General features: G+C 41.9%; 1 protein-coding gene across 6 annotated transcripts in view; it reads left to right on the top strand.

Moving 5' to 3' along the window:
* The window catches only part of FRMD5 (FERM domain containing 5), a 382316-nt gene that overhangs the window by 333482 nt on the left and 33804 nt on the right, over nt 1-15030 (top strand). For all 6 annotated transcript variants that reach the window (XM_043988498.1, XM_043988496.1, XM_043988500.1 and 3 more), the window contains exon 7: nt 4894-4981. In XM_043988498.1, coding sequence (XP_043844433.1) covers nt 4894-4981 — 88 coding nt within the window. The remainder of the gene's footprint in view (nt 1-4893; nt 4982-15030) is intronic.

Here is a 15030-nt window from a genome sequence, read left to right as displayed (position 1 = left end):
CGTACCCTGCTTCACTTTATTAATAGTTTGTGACAGCTGGCTTCTGCCTAATCAGATGTGAGGGCTCAGGGCTAGAGCTAATTGACAGGTGTGTTTGAGTCTCCTAGAGGATGCTCTCATTTCAAAGACTTCCTCTTCCCAGCAGTCCACTCTTCTGTAGAGCTGGTAGAGGCCACCTAGTTCTCCCTTTTATTTGACAGATAGGAAACTAAAGCCCATAAAGGTTAAATGACTTTGCCCAAGGTCACATAGACTTGTCCAAGGTCACACAGGAAATAAGTAGCAGAGCATGGATTGAAACTTAGGTCCTAGGAGTACAAATCATTTTTCCATTGTATCACACTGCCAACTTCCCCCATAGTCAGAGTCTACTCAGTTCCTTAGGAATCCAGAGCTAGAACTATAGATCTTCTCTTTAACCATTTATGGGGGCAGCTAGGTGGCGCAGTGGATAGAGCACCGGCCCTGGAGTCAGGAGTACCTGAATTCAAATCCGGCCTCAGACACTTAACACACACACTTACTAGCTGTGTGACCTTGGGCAAGTCACTTAACCCGAATTGCCTCACTAAAAAAAAAAAAAAAACCATTTATGAAGAAAAAAGGGAGAGGGAGTGTTGATGACTATCCTAAGATTAGATCCACCTCAAAATAAAAATCTCCACTCAGTGATTTAAAGTTCAGTTCTGAAGCCTACAGACATCTCTCTCAAAAAGGACACTTACTCTTTTCCTTAGACCCTTCTATGTGCAACAAGACCTAAAGCCATATTTCCTGAATGGCACCTTCTTATTACTGCTCATCAGCCTCTATACAATAACTTCCTTCATTTTCTGGGGCATAAATGAGACCTTGTGTTAAAGGTCAGAGCTTAGAGTAGGCTCTTAGACAGTTCTTAACTTGACTTGGATGTAGGAAGAAAATAAATTCAGTTCAACAAAAGTATATTAAGTACAAGCATTGAAATACATGAGAATCAAGCAGGACCCTGGGTAACCAGTCATATATATTTTTAGATGGTATAGTCACTGAGGTAACTTCTGTACTGACACAGTAAATGAAGCCCATTGTTGGGGAATTCCCTGCTACTGGTACTGATTAGAGCAGGACTGGGGGTAGGGAGGAAGGTTGGCAGTCACCATCCTTCAGAGTCAGTAGTAGCAGCCAGATGACAGGCAGTGGGCTTGTCAGAAAGGCCTCAGTCCTAATCAGCCAAATTTTCTATCCCTATGAAAATCTACCACAAAAGGAGAGTCCAGATAAACAGTATCTAGTGTACCAGCACCCTCTGGTGCCCAGTCTCATTTTTCAAAGTAACATAACTCAACAGCTTAGTTCAACAAACAATGGTGTATTGTTCAGCAACTTCAACTGAACACCTACAGTGTGAGTATCATGGTACTTAATATTGTGAGGAATATTAGAAAGTTGTGATAGCTCCTTCCTCTAAAGTCCTGTTAATGTTTTTTATGTAACCGTGCATTTCGGCCAGTCATTCGACATACATTATTAAGCACCTACTATGTGCAGAGCACTAAGAGATGCAAAGAAAGACAAAAGACAGTCCTTGCCCTCAAAGAGCTCATAGTCTAATGAGGGAAACAGCTTGCAATCAGATACATAAGGGAAGAATTGGAGAGAATCAGCAAAGTGAAGTCACTAGCATTAAGGGGAATCAGGAAAAACTTGTAGGAAGTAACATTTTAGCTGAGACGTGAAGGGAGACAGAGATGAGGAGGGAGAGAGTTCCAGACATGGGGGATGGCCAGTGTCCAGAAATGGAGTGTCTTATTTTAGGAACAGAGGAAGCCTAGGATCACTGGACGGCATAGTATGTAGAATGCAGTTAAGGAATAAGAATTGAATGGTAGGAAGGAAACAAGTTATGAAAGGCTTCAAATGCCAAGCAGATTTTGTCTTTGATTCTGCAGGTAATAAGGTGCCACTGGAGTTTATTGAATAGGGAAGTGATATAGTCACTATAGGAAGATCTATTTGACAGTTGAGTAGAGGGGGCAACTAGGTGGTGCAGTGGATAAAGCACTGGCCTTGGATTCAGGAGGACCTGAGTTCAAATCCAGCCTCAGACACTTGACACTTACTAGCTGTGTGACCCTGGGCAAGTCACTTAACCCTCATTGCCCCGCAAAAAATAAAAACAAACAATGACAACAAAAACAAAAAAACAACCAGACAGTTGAGTGGGGAAAGGGAAAGGGGAGAGGACCAGAGTGGAGACATGATTTGGCACCCATCATACATGGACCATCTTGTCTTTGGTAGATCCTTACATCACTCAGTCACTAAGCATTTGTCAAAGGTCTACTATGTGCCAGGCACTGAAGGGATGAAGTCAAAAGTTACACGGTACCTGTCCTTGTCTGCTTCATTGCCTCCCCTCTGTAGTCCCTATGGTACAGTGAGTCACACATAATAGGCGCTCAATCTGTTTGTTGACTGATTGACTAAAGAAGAGAATATGGTCTCTGATCTACTCAAAAGAGAATTCTACCAAAATCTGGACATATTTCAAAGTTTATCTATTGATCTGCTGTTATTTGAGGTAAATGAGAAACTTACGAATGAGCTGCTTTCTGACCTACCCACCAGCCATTTGAATTGCCTGTGGTGCAAGGATCTTATTCTTATTAAAAATTCAGTTTCCTGATATGTTCTGTTACGTTATCAGTCAATCAATAAGATTTATTAGGCACCTAACCTTTGACTCAGCAATACCACTACTAGGTCTATATCCCAAAGACATCAAAGAAAAAGGAAAAGGACCTATATGTATAAAAATAAATATAGTAGCTCTTTTTTGTGGCCACAAAGAATTGGAAATTGAGAGGATGCCCATTGATTGGGAAATGGTTGAACAAGATGAGACATGAATGGGATGCAGTATTATTGTGTTATAAGAAATGGTGAGGGGGCAGGTAGGTGGTGCAGTGAATAGAGCACCAGCCCTGGAGTCAGGAGGACCTGAGTTCAAATCCGGCCTCAGACACTTGACACTTACTAGCTGTGTGACCCTGGGCAAATCACTTAACCCCAATTGCCTCACCCAAAAAAAAAAAAAAAAAAGAAATGGTAAGGGGAATGGTTTCAGAAAAACATGGGAAGACCTATATGAACTGATGCAAAATGAAGGAAGGAGAACCAGGAGATTACTATACACAGTAATAGCAATATTGTAATGATGAGCAACTATAAAATATTTAGCTACTCTGATCAATACAATGATCCAAGACAATTCCAAATGACTCAATGATTAAAAAAATGTTATCCACCTCCAGAGAGAGAACTGATGAAATCTGATTGCAAATTGAAGAATAATTTTCTCACTTTTATTTTTCTTGGGGCTTTTTTTGCAATATGGCTAATATAGAAATATGTTTTGCATGATTTTACATGTATAATTGATACCATATTGCTTGCCTTCTCAGTGGTGGGGGGAGGAAGGGAAATAATTTGGAACTCAAATTTTAAAAATAAAAATAAATGATAATTTTTTAAAAATATATAGACATAAGCTTTGCTATGCACCACTATTTGCCAGGCAGGTGGCTCAGTGGATAGAACACCAGACCTGGAGTCAGAAAGACCTGAGTTCAAATCTGGCCTCAGACACTTCCTAGCTGAGTGATCCTGGGCAAGTCACTTTACCCTGTTTGCCTATGTTTCCTTATCTGTAAAATGAGCTGGACAGGGAAATGGCAAACCACTCCAGTATCTTTGCCAAGAAAATCCCAAATGGGGTCATGGAGAGTCGGATATAGCTGAAACAACTCAACAACAACATTTGCCAGGCATTGAGCTCAAAATTGGATAAAAAAAAAAACAAAAAAAATCGTTACTTGTATTTGTATGATTATGTCTGTGTTCCCACTGCCAGAGTTGGTTGATGCCATGAGTGTCATTCTAGGGATTCTGACCTCCCTAGGGAAGGATGTCTTCTAGTATGGACTATACTCAAGATCACCAGGGTTTTTGACATCAACACTCCAGTTAAAAAGAAAGCCATCCTTATGGATTGTATACTAGTGATTGTTTTCAGGCACCTTTTTTTTTTTTTAAGTGAGGCAATTGGGGTTAAGTGACTTGCCCAGGGTCACACAGCTAGTAAGCGTTAAGTGTCTGAGGCCAGATTTGAACTCAGGTACTCCTGACTCCAGGGCCAGTGCTCTATCCACTGCACCACCTAACTGTCCCACGGGGACCTTTTCATAGACATCTAAAAAAGAGGCCCATAATCTTAGAACTTGAGGGAACTTTAGAGGCCATTCACTCCAGCCCCCTCATTTTACCCTGAGGCCTATAGAAGTTAAGGTGAAGTCCCACAGCTAGTAAGCCGGTAAGTCAGAACAGACATGGGTTAGGCTACATCAGAACCTATTTGGGGTCTAAGAAGACACAACATTGAAGGAGATCTTTTGTAAAAATAGATTTTTACTGATTATCTTTTGTTTAGAAGGCCATCTCTTAACCAAACACACTTGTGCTTCTCTTTGGTGGGTAGGTTAAGGCCCTGGTTAACAGCAGTGGGATGCCTGGGCTGTTCAGTTTTACTTCTGAAATGGCCTAACTCCCATAGAGAAAAGTCCTTACTGATCTTTCGAAGAAGAAATGAAACACATGACTTCCCCTAAGCATTTCTTTTAACAGTGACTCTAGGGGCAGTTAGGTGGTGCAGTGGTTAAAGCGCCGGCCCTGGATTCAGGAGGACCTGAGTTCAAATCCGGCCTCAGATACTTGACACTTACTAGCTGTGTGACCCTGGGCAAGTCACTTAAACCCCATTGCCCCACAAAAAAAAAAAAAGTGAATCTACCTCAGGAAACAATAAATCTTTATAACTAGAGTTTCTTGTTTGTTTGTTTTTCTTTATTCCAGTGGTCAGACACCAGCAACATCAGAGTTAAATTTTTTGAGAAAAGCCCAGACTTTGGAGACCTATGGAGTTGATCCTCACCCGTGCAAGGTAAAGCTCTCCCTTGGCCTATGATGAGGCTACTCATTTCTTTTTCTTTTTTAAATTAATAAAGTATTTTATTTTTTTCCTGTTACATGTAAAGATAGTTCTCAACTTTTGTTTATACAAGCTTTCCAATTTCAGATTTTTCTCTCCCTCCCCTCCCTCCCTCCTCCCCTAGACAGCAGGTAATCTGATATAGGTTTTATATATATATATATATATATACATATAATAACATTAATCCTATTTCTACATTAGTCATGTTATTGTTGTTGTTTTTTTTTTTTTAAGTGAGGCAATTGGGGTTAAGTGACTTGCCCAGGGTCACACAGCTAGTAAGTGTTATGTGTCTGAGGCCGGATTTGAACTCAGGTACTCCTGACTCCAGGGCTGGTGCTCTATCCACTGCGCCACCTAGCCGCCCCATTAGTCATGTTATAAGAGAAAAATCAGAGCAATGATGAAAAACCTCAAAATAGAAAAAGCAACAGCACCAAAAACAAAAGAAATAGTATGGCTCATTCAGCATCTATACTCCACAGTTCTTTTTTTTTTCCTTGGATTTGGAGATCCTCTTCTATCATGAGTTCCCTGGAACCCTTCTGTACCATTGCATTGGTGAGAAGAATATAGTCCATAACAGTATCATCAACACTCAATGTTGATGATACTGTTAGGCTACTCATTTCAAGGGTGAATAGCAAGGGCCCTTCTTGTTTCTGTCCTGTTATACCACCCCTTTCCACCAGTACACACACACACACACACACACACACACACACACACACACACACACACACACACACTCACACACCCATTTGTGATGGTCATTAAAGACAGCCCATGTGCTCCCTTCTAGGCCTATAACCCATGAGTTCTTTCAGTATCAGATACCCCCCCCCCCGAAAAAGACAAAATCTCATTCTGAAAATTCCTCCTGACCCTGCTGTCATCTGCATAATTTGGAAGATACCACATGAATTTGGGAACGTTTAAAGCAATCGATCTAAATCACAAATTTCAAGGCAACCCTCCTCCACTCTGGCAGAGATGTGTAATTTGGCGGAAGTGAAAAGGGCAGTAATGTGTGAGGGAGTGCGACAGGTACTAATCGGAAGCAGCTCAGCAGACTGCCCACTCTTCCCTGACCCATAATCTTGTTTCCTTCCCAGTGTAGGTTTTATTGACTGCAGCAGCGTAAGTCACTGCGTGGAACTGCAATGGGGTCACATTTAATTCCATTAGGCGTCTTTGAGAGAGAGATGAGAAGCCAGGCTTGGAGGGCTCTGCCCAGAGGAAACCTCTGTAATTAATCACATGTTGTCTGGCCTTTTGGAGATGAACTTGGGCAGCCAGAGTTGCTCACTGAGCGCTAACAGATGTGCGCGCTCTTGATGGATCTCTCTCCCTGTATCTTGGTTGTCTTCCCACCTCTCTACCTATGTATTGGTTGCTCTGTCTCTCCCAGTTTCTGTATCTCTCTTTTATTCTGTCATTAGCTCTAGAGCCAAGTCTATGTAGGGCAGGAAAAACTAACGCTAAAACCCGTAAGCTGGGTAATAAGCTAAAGGGATATATGTCTTCACTAATAAAGGGAAGGGATGTGTGTCTCTACTGACGGAGGGGAAGAGTCTCACAGAGATGCTCAAAGAGCATTGCCTTTGTCCCTGAAGGGACTTTAGGGGCTACTGAGTCCATTTCTCTCAATTTACAGATGAGGAAACTGAGGCACAGAGGGGTCAAGTGACTTGCCCAGGGTCACACGTCTAGTTAATGCTTGAAGTGGGTTTTAGGCCCAAATGCTCTAATCCCACTGCAAACACTCATTAGCTGTGTGACTCACAGGTATATTTCCTTATCTAGCAGCCTCACACTTTGCTCTTCTGAACTCCCCAGGACTAAAAGATGTGCACACCAACATACTTATACCAAAAATAATTTGTATAGCGTATTAAAATTCAGGTAGCAAAAAATTACATATCAATAATTAATGAATGAAAAAGAATTAAAGTATTTAGGGGGCAGCCAGGTGGCACAATGGATAAAGCACCGGCCCTGGATTCAGGAGGACCTGAGTTCAAATCCAGCCTCAGACACTTAATACTTAACTAGCTGTGTAACCCTGGGCAAGTCACTTAACCCTCATTGCCCCACCCCCCAAAAAAAGTATTTAGAGGTATTTATGAAAATTAAATTGTATTAAATTATTATGAATTAATGAATGAAAAAATATTTAGGTGCCTACTATGTGCCAAGCATTGTGATAGATCCTAGGGATAGAAATAGGGAAAGCCAGACAGTCCTTGCTCTTGACAAGCTCATATTCTAATTGAGAGAGAGAGCATGTGAAATTTTAGCCGAAGGGCAGATAGAATGGCCTGAAAGTTCCAAGGGCACAGTTGTGAGGTGCATGGTAAGGCCTAGAGATCCTTAAATTATTGATGTGTTTTAGATAACAGTGCTGGAGAATTTCATGACATGGGGGTAAGGTAATCAGTAAGACCTGGGGGATCTGAGGGGCACAGCAGGCAGGTGACAAGGTCCTCCATCTCAAGTAAGGGGATGGAGTTGTTGACCTCCATCTCATGCAAACCCTGTGAGCAGTCAAAGAACCTGCAGTGAGTAGCTAGGGTAGGGGGTTGGGCACCCCCAAGGGTGGCATTCTTCCACCCTGATTATCAGGGTGGGTTCTGATACAGCCAACCCAGACTGGGGGAGATGGGAAGGCAGGTCATGATGATCTTCCCACTCACTCCCTGGCTGTCTAGGATGGGTTCTTGGGTAGCCTGGGGCTGGAGGAGAGGTTGAGGGTAGAAAGGAAAGGGAATAGGGTCCTCTTAGTGTGTGGTGATGGCTCTGAATTCAGAGACTGCCCTGGGCCTAGGGAGGGGTGAAACAACTGTCATTATAAGTGGTAGGGGGGACAGCTAGGTGGCAAAGTGGATAAAGCACCATCCCTGGATTCAGGAGGACCTGAGTTCAAATTCAGCCTCAGATACTTGACACTTACTAGCTGTGTGACCTTGGGCAAGTCACTAATAAATGGATGAATGAATGAATGAATGAATGAATGGTAGGGACTTGTGATCTCATCCTTGTGGGGGAACTCATAATATAGAAAGCTCCTCTATTAAAGCAGTTCTGAGGCCTGTAGTCTTAGAAAGTTTCCTGGGGAAAAAAAGGAAAAGAAAGTTTTCTGGGCACTTCAAGGTTAAGTGACTTGCCCAGGGTCACACAGCTAGTATGTATCAGAGACAGAAATGAACCCAGGTTTTCCCCATATCTCCTCACAGTAGTTCCCTTGGCAGTTCAAGTAGTTTCTCAAAGGCCACCTCTCAGGGGCAGCTAGGTGGTGCAGTAGATAAAGCACTGGCCCTGGATTCAGGAGGACCAGAGTTCAAATATGGCCTCAGACACTTGACACTTACTAGCTGTGTGACCCTGGGCAAGTCACTTAACCCTCATTGCCCTGGGCGGGGGAGGAGGCCACCTCAGAGCAGAAGCACCAAACTCATGGTCCAGCCGGAAAGACTCTGGCTGAGACCAGATTAAAATGTAACTGGGAAAATAAATAAAAATACAGGAAGACATAAGTACTGTTGTAGTTTTCTGAGTCAATATGCATCTTCCATTTCTATTGATTTTAACACCCCTGTCCTAAAGGATCAATTTGGTCCATAGAAGGGGCCCAGATCACCTCAGGACTTCACTCCAGGCCACACACAAGCACCTTCTACTTCACAGAGAGTCGGGAATGAGGAGGATTCTTTTTCATTTGGTTACATTTGAAGGATGAGGGGTAAGCCCACCCAGACATTTGTCTATTCAAGGACAAATCTTGCTTCCTCTATTTCTATCCTAGTGTTTGGCATACAGTAGGCACATAACAAATATTTTTTCATTCATTAATAAATGTATAAATACTTTTAAATTAATGAATACTTGCATAAATACTTTTAAATTCTTTCATTCTTTTTCATTCATTAATGAATAACATGTAATTGTTTGCTACCTGACTTATGTTATTGGTGCTGGTGATAAGTATAATTCCCACTAAGATTATCTGAGCTCCCTGCACTGTTCTATCATGCCATCCAGAGTTGGAGATGCCCATCAGCTGGCAGAGAATGTTGTGTGGCTACACTGGCCCAAACCCAACTGGGGACTGTTAATCTATGGACTTGGATATGTAGCCCATGGCTGCCTATCCTTTGAACACAGCTATTGTCACTACCCACCCTGCTTAGCTAGTAGGGATTCTAGGTGCCCATAAATGAGTATTTCTAGACCCCTGCTCATATCTCACATGGCCCCCACCCCTGTGCTCTTCACACCAAGCCCCCAGATTTATGGTTTCCCTACCCTCATACTCCTGAGTGTAAGAGATGAGTTGTAAAAAGCACCTTTGGTCTCATCGCTCGATAAAGTCACTCTAACAACACGTCTTCTCATACTCACTTTTATTTTGCTGCAAGGAGAGCTGGAACAAGCTCTAGCACTCTGTGTAATAAATACAGATGATTTCTATTAACAGAGAGGCAATTACTGGGCCCAGGGAATCTGGGGCATGCAGCCCTAGGGAAGGCAGAAGAAGAGGAATCGTTTTGATAATTAAATGAGAGCAGAACAACATTTTGGCTGTGCTCTCTTCTCTCAAGCTGATTAAGAAACAGTTGCCCATCCTGATCACACTGACATTTTCTGCCCATGTTGTCCTTGTCTAGGCCAAAGGAGGTTGAGGAAGAGTAGGTGCTACAACCCCTCATGGAACAAGATTGGCTTATTGCAGATAGCCTCTCAGGTAGCCAATATGGGACACCTGGATCTGTCAGGGCCTGCGCATATGACTTTCTCTCATTTTCAGTTTCTACAGAATGAGATCTGGGCTCCTCTGGTGATGGCCACTGACTGTGTGTACCCACTCTCTCCTTTGTACTACCCCCCACCAGGTCAGGCCAGCCACAGCTAGGGCAAGAGCATTTAGCTCTTGAGAGAGCAAGCACCTGAAAACCCAGGGAATGTCACCTCCTGAGTATAAAGCCTGAAATTGGGAACCTTTAAATACTGAGCTCTCCATGCTAGAGATAAAATAGTGACTATGTTCCATTCTCTTGTGGGCTGCCTATTTATAGCCCAGATTTCACTCCTTTCTCTCCAATCTGTTGGATTTGAGGCATGAATATAATTGAGTGATGTGTCACTTTTTGTGTGAAACGGTCTTAAGGTTGATAAGAGGAGTGTGGTTTGTGACCATTCACCTTTGTCTCATGGAGATGAATTTGAACCCATTGCTTGAGATTCTGACTTTTTAATCAGGGAAATGAGCTCCTGTACCTTTGACAGCTTTCTCTCAGTGATTTGTGCTTTTCCTGTTTGGTGGCTGTCCCTGAGATGTAAGAGGAACTACAGTTAAGAGATTATATTAGTACATGCATATATTAAATATATGTACTTTATAATATAGTATATGTACTTTATAATGATATAGTATATGTACTTTATAATGATACTATATGTGTGTCAATACACAGACATACATATATGAAGCAGCAAGGTAACTCAGTAGATATAGCACTGGACCTAGAATCAGGAAGGCCTGAGTTCAAATCTGGCCTCAGAAACACTAGATCTGTGACCCTGGGCAAATCACTTAACCTCTGTTTGCCTTAACCCACTTGGAGAAGGAAATGGTGAACCACTCCAGTATCTTTGCCTAGAAAACCCCATATATGATCAAAAAGAGTTGGACACAACTGAAAGACTGAAGAGCTATATTTATTTACATATCTATATGTATGTATATATACTATAACATAGTCTATATGCATATATGCATGTGTATATGTATATATGTGTGTGTGTATGTATACACACACGTATATGTATATATGTGTGTGTGTATGTATACACACACATTCACACTTCCCATTCCTGAATTAGTATGTTTTAACAATGATTTGGGCATTATCTAGCTTAGAATGCCTTCCCACCCTAGCCCCCAATTTTGTATTTTTCTTATGCTACATGTACGTTTTAAGATAGGAGGTAGTGTGGTACTATTGTTAGAGCATAGGATTTGAACTCAGAGGACCTTGTCCAGTCTAGGTTCTGTCACTTACTCTGTGTGTGTGTGTGTGTAGCAACTGGGGTTAAATGATTTGCCCAGCATCACACAACTAATAAATGTCAAGTATCTGAGGTCAGATTTTAATTCGGGTCCTCCTGACTCCAGAGAGGGTGCTCTACCCACTGTGCCACCTAGCTGTCCCTCTATCATTTACTTTCTATGAGACTTTGGCCAAGTCCTTTAACCTCTTTAGGCCTCAGTTTCTTCACTTGTAAAATGAGAAGGCTGGATTAGATGATCACTTAGATCTAGCTCCAATTCTATGATTTTAAGATAAAGCTATCACAGAAAAGAATTTCAAAATATACCACCTCCCTGACATAGCTCCTTTCCATTCTAGGTCTCTCAGGTTTTCCCTGGGCAATCCCCAGGGATCCTGGGGGCTTCCCCCCATCCCTCAGAATCATGACTGCTTTCTGTACACCTGCAGTCTTAACTCTCCATTTCTCTGTTGTCTCAACTAGCAAAAATAAAATATCTCAGCCCAAGGAAAAACAGCAGTCTTTCCCCAAAGACATTTACATTGAGTGAGGAGCTGCTGAAATGACCCATCTAGTTGCCAGCAAGTATTGGTCCCTTGGCATCTCAAGGATAGTCATCAGATGGAAAGACAAGCTACATGCACCTTTGTCTTAGCTGTGATATAGTAGAAAGAGGTTCTGGGTCTGGAGTGAGAGAGCCTGGGTTCAAATTCTGCTTCTGATACTTGTGTGACCTCAGGAAAGTCACTTAATCTCTCCAGGCCTCATTTTCCTCTTCTGCTAAATGGGGAAGTTGGACTAGATAACCTTTGCAGTCCCCCCCAGTTCTAGACCTATGATGTTTTTATTTTCCTGGGTCCATGGCTATCTCAGTCCTGAACGTTTTCTGTTACTTCCCTTTTCTAATTCTCTCTTCTTCAACCTATCCATAATGCTCCAGCCAAAATAGTCTCCTCTCTCCACTTCCCTTTTCCACATTTTTTCTTCATCTCCTTTTGACTTCTTTTTTCATTTTTAATAGTATTTTGTTTTATTTTTTTCCAATTACATGTAAAAATAGTTTTCAATATTCACTTTTGTAGGATTTTGCATTCCAAATTTTTCTCCCTTTCTCCTTTCACTCCCCACTTCTGCAGCCAGCAAACAATCTGATATAGGTTATGCATTGCAATCATGTTAAACATATTTCCACATTAGACATGTTATGAAAGAAGAATTGGAACAAAAGGAAAAAGCACAAGAAAGAAGAAACAACAGCAACAACAACAACAAAACAAACAACAAAAGTGAAAATAGTATGCTTCAATCTACATTCAGACTCCATAGTTCTTTTTCTGGATGTGGAGAACAATTTCCATCATGAGTCTTTTGGCATTGTCTTGGATCATTGTATTGTTGAAAAGAGCTAAGTCTATCATAGTTGATCCTTTGACTTCTTTTTAAAAAATAAAAACACCACCAAAAAACCCCTTTATGTATCAACATATTTTATTGATTATTTATTTATTTATTAAACAACAGATTTCACAGCCATTTTTCAGCTGTGTCCAACTCCTTGTGACCCTAGTTGGGGTTTTCTTGGCAAAGATACTGGAGCGGTTTGCCATTTCCTTTTCCTGCTTATTTTACAGATGAGGAAACTGAGGCAAATGCAGTGAAGTGACTTGCCCAGCATCATACAGCTAGTAAGTGTTTGAGGCCAGATTTGAACTTAGGAAGATGAGTCTTCCTGATTCCAGACCCAGCATTCTATCCACCTACCTGCTCCACAACGCAACAGATATTTCCCAAAAAGCACCCAAACAAATCCCTTTAAAAAATAACATTCTCTGAGAGAAAACAATTTAATTGCCAATTGACAGATAGTAATAATAGAAAGGAGGGATGTGTGCTCTAACTTTATTAGGTTAGGACCAATGTTAACCACTGTCTTTGACCAGAGCTTTATGGCCTCCAAATGTTGGGTCATTTTACATCACTGCAGTGTAAAAAGTGTGCATAGACAATGATACAGTGTGTCCTTTTAGTACTGCGTTCCTTACCCTGCATCACCTCATCCAAGTCTACGTTGCTTTGAATTCTTCAGTAATATTCCTTCCCATTCATAGACCATTTGTTCATTCATCTCCCACTGGTTGGGGACATTTTGTTTCCAGTTATCACAAATAATCCTGCTGCCTTCCACTACCTTCTAAAATATTCATTACCTTGCCCTTGTCTTCAGTATACCCCTCCTCACTGCCCCTGTTTCTCTGGCATTTTCTTGTGTTTCTATACACATACACCCATCTCTTCTACGTCAGCCAAGGTCAGCTTTTGCCTAACACCTTTGCTGCTCATCATAGTTCCTTCTTCTGCATTCCCGTATACTGTGAACATAGCCCTTACCTACCCCATGTAAAGTTCGTTTCCCCAGATAAGATCTGTGTGTGTGTGTGTGTGTGTGTGTGTGTGTGTGTGTGTGTGAGAGAGAGAGAGAGAGAGAGAGAGAGAGAGAGAGAGAGAGAGAGAGAGAGAGAGAGAGAGAGACAATTGGGGTTAAGTGATTTGCCCAGGGTCACACAGCTAGTAAGTGTTAAGTGTCTGAGGTCAGACTTGAACTCAGGTCTTCCTGAATCCAGGGCTGGTGTTCTATCCACTGTGCCACCTAGCTGCCCCCTCCCCCAGATAAGATCTTTACATAAGTCTGGTTTCTTCCAGGCTTTTCTTGAGCCCCAATCTATCCCAAAAAGTCTTTCCCTTTAGGTGAAAGATTTTTAATCAAATTATACCCAGGAAGCTTTTGCTCCCTAATTTCTGCTCCTCACCCAGATGCTTCCCTTCCCTGACCCATATCTCATGTCATGGGGTCAAAGACTTAGAGCTGGAAGGGAGTAAGCTGAGGCCAAGAGTTGTTAGGCGATTTGCTCAGGATCACACATCTAATAAGTAGCTGAGGTAGGATTCAAACCCAGATCTTTCTAACACCCAAGTCTAGCACCATCTCTCAGACCACACTGCCTCCTCATCACTTCAAGGGTTATCTGTTTAGGCCCAGGTAGGTGCCTCTTCCACAGGAATTAGTAGATTTTAATAACAGCAATCAACCAATGACGACGATTGTAAGGAAAACCCAGGCTCTGTGACTTTGCAAGGCTTTATTCAGGTTATTTTAGTCAACAAGAAGCTTTTAGATATATTCCATTACAAAGTAATCATAAGGGGGCAGCTAGATGGCGCAGTGGATAGAGCGCTGGCCCTGGAGTCAGGAGTACCTGAGTTCAAATCCGGCCTCAGACATTTAACACTTACTAGCTGTGTGGCCCTGGGCAAGTCACTTAGCCCCAATTGCCTCACTAAAAAAAAAAAAAAAATCATAAACTCAGCCCCTTGCTGTACCCATGGGTTGAATACCACTTTGCTGGTGGCCAGGTGACTGGATCACAATGAGCCACGAGTGTATATGTAATCTTGATAAGAGGATTAATAGTAATAACAACTTGTTGTCTAACACCTGAAAAACATATATTTAGTTCATCCAGCAGGCCTAGACAGTCACACTTGGAGTCCTGCCTCCACATGGCAGAATTTCAAAATGAAACTACATTCTACTTGAGAGAAGGAGCCTGTAGGGAGTTCCCAAAAAAGAATACTTTGGTATTCCAGCCAAAGCCCCTCATGGCTCTTGTGAATGACTAAGTGGAACACTCCATATGGAATGGAGTAATAATAGCTAACATTCATAGAGTGCTTTAGGATTTGCAAAGTTATACCCATTTTACAAAATGAAGAAACTGAGGCAAATAGACATTGAAGTGACTTGCCCAGGGTCACACAACTAGTAAGTGCCTGAAGCAGAATTCCAACCCGTTATCTTCCTGCCTCCAAGCCTGGCATTCTTTCCATCATGCTACTAGTCACATTAACCAGAGATAGCACCCTCCAGTGAGCATTAAAAACACATATGG

This window comes from Dromiciops gliroides, chromosome 2 (genome assembly GCF_019393635.1).
Source record: "Dromiciops gliroides isolate mDroGli1 chromosome 2, mDroGli1.pri, whole genome shotgun sequence".
NCBI classification, from domain to species: Eukaryota; Metazoa; Chordata; class Mammalia; order Microbiotheria; family Microbiotheriidae; genus Dromiciops; species Dromiciops gliroides.
The sequence above is the reverse complement of the archived record's forward strand: the minus strand, read 5'-3'. Positions and strand labels throughout refer to the sequence as shown.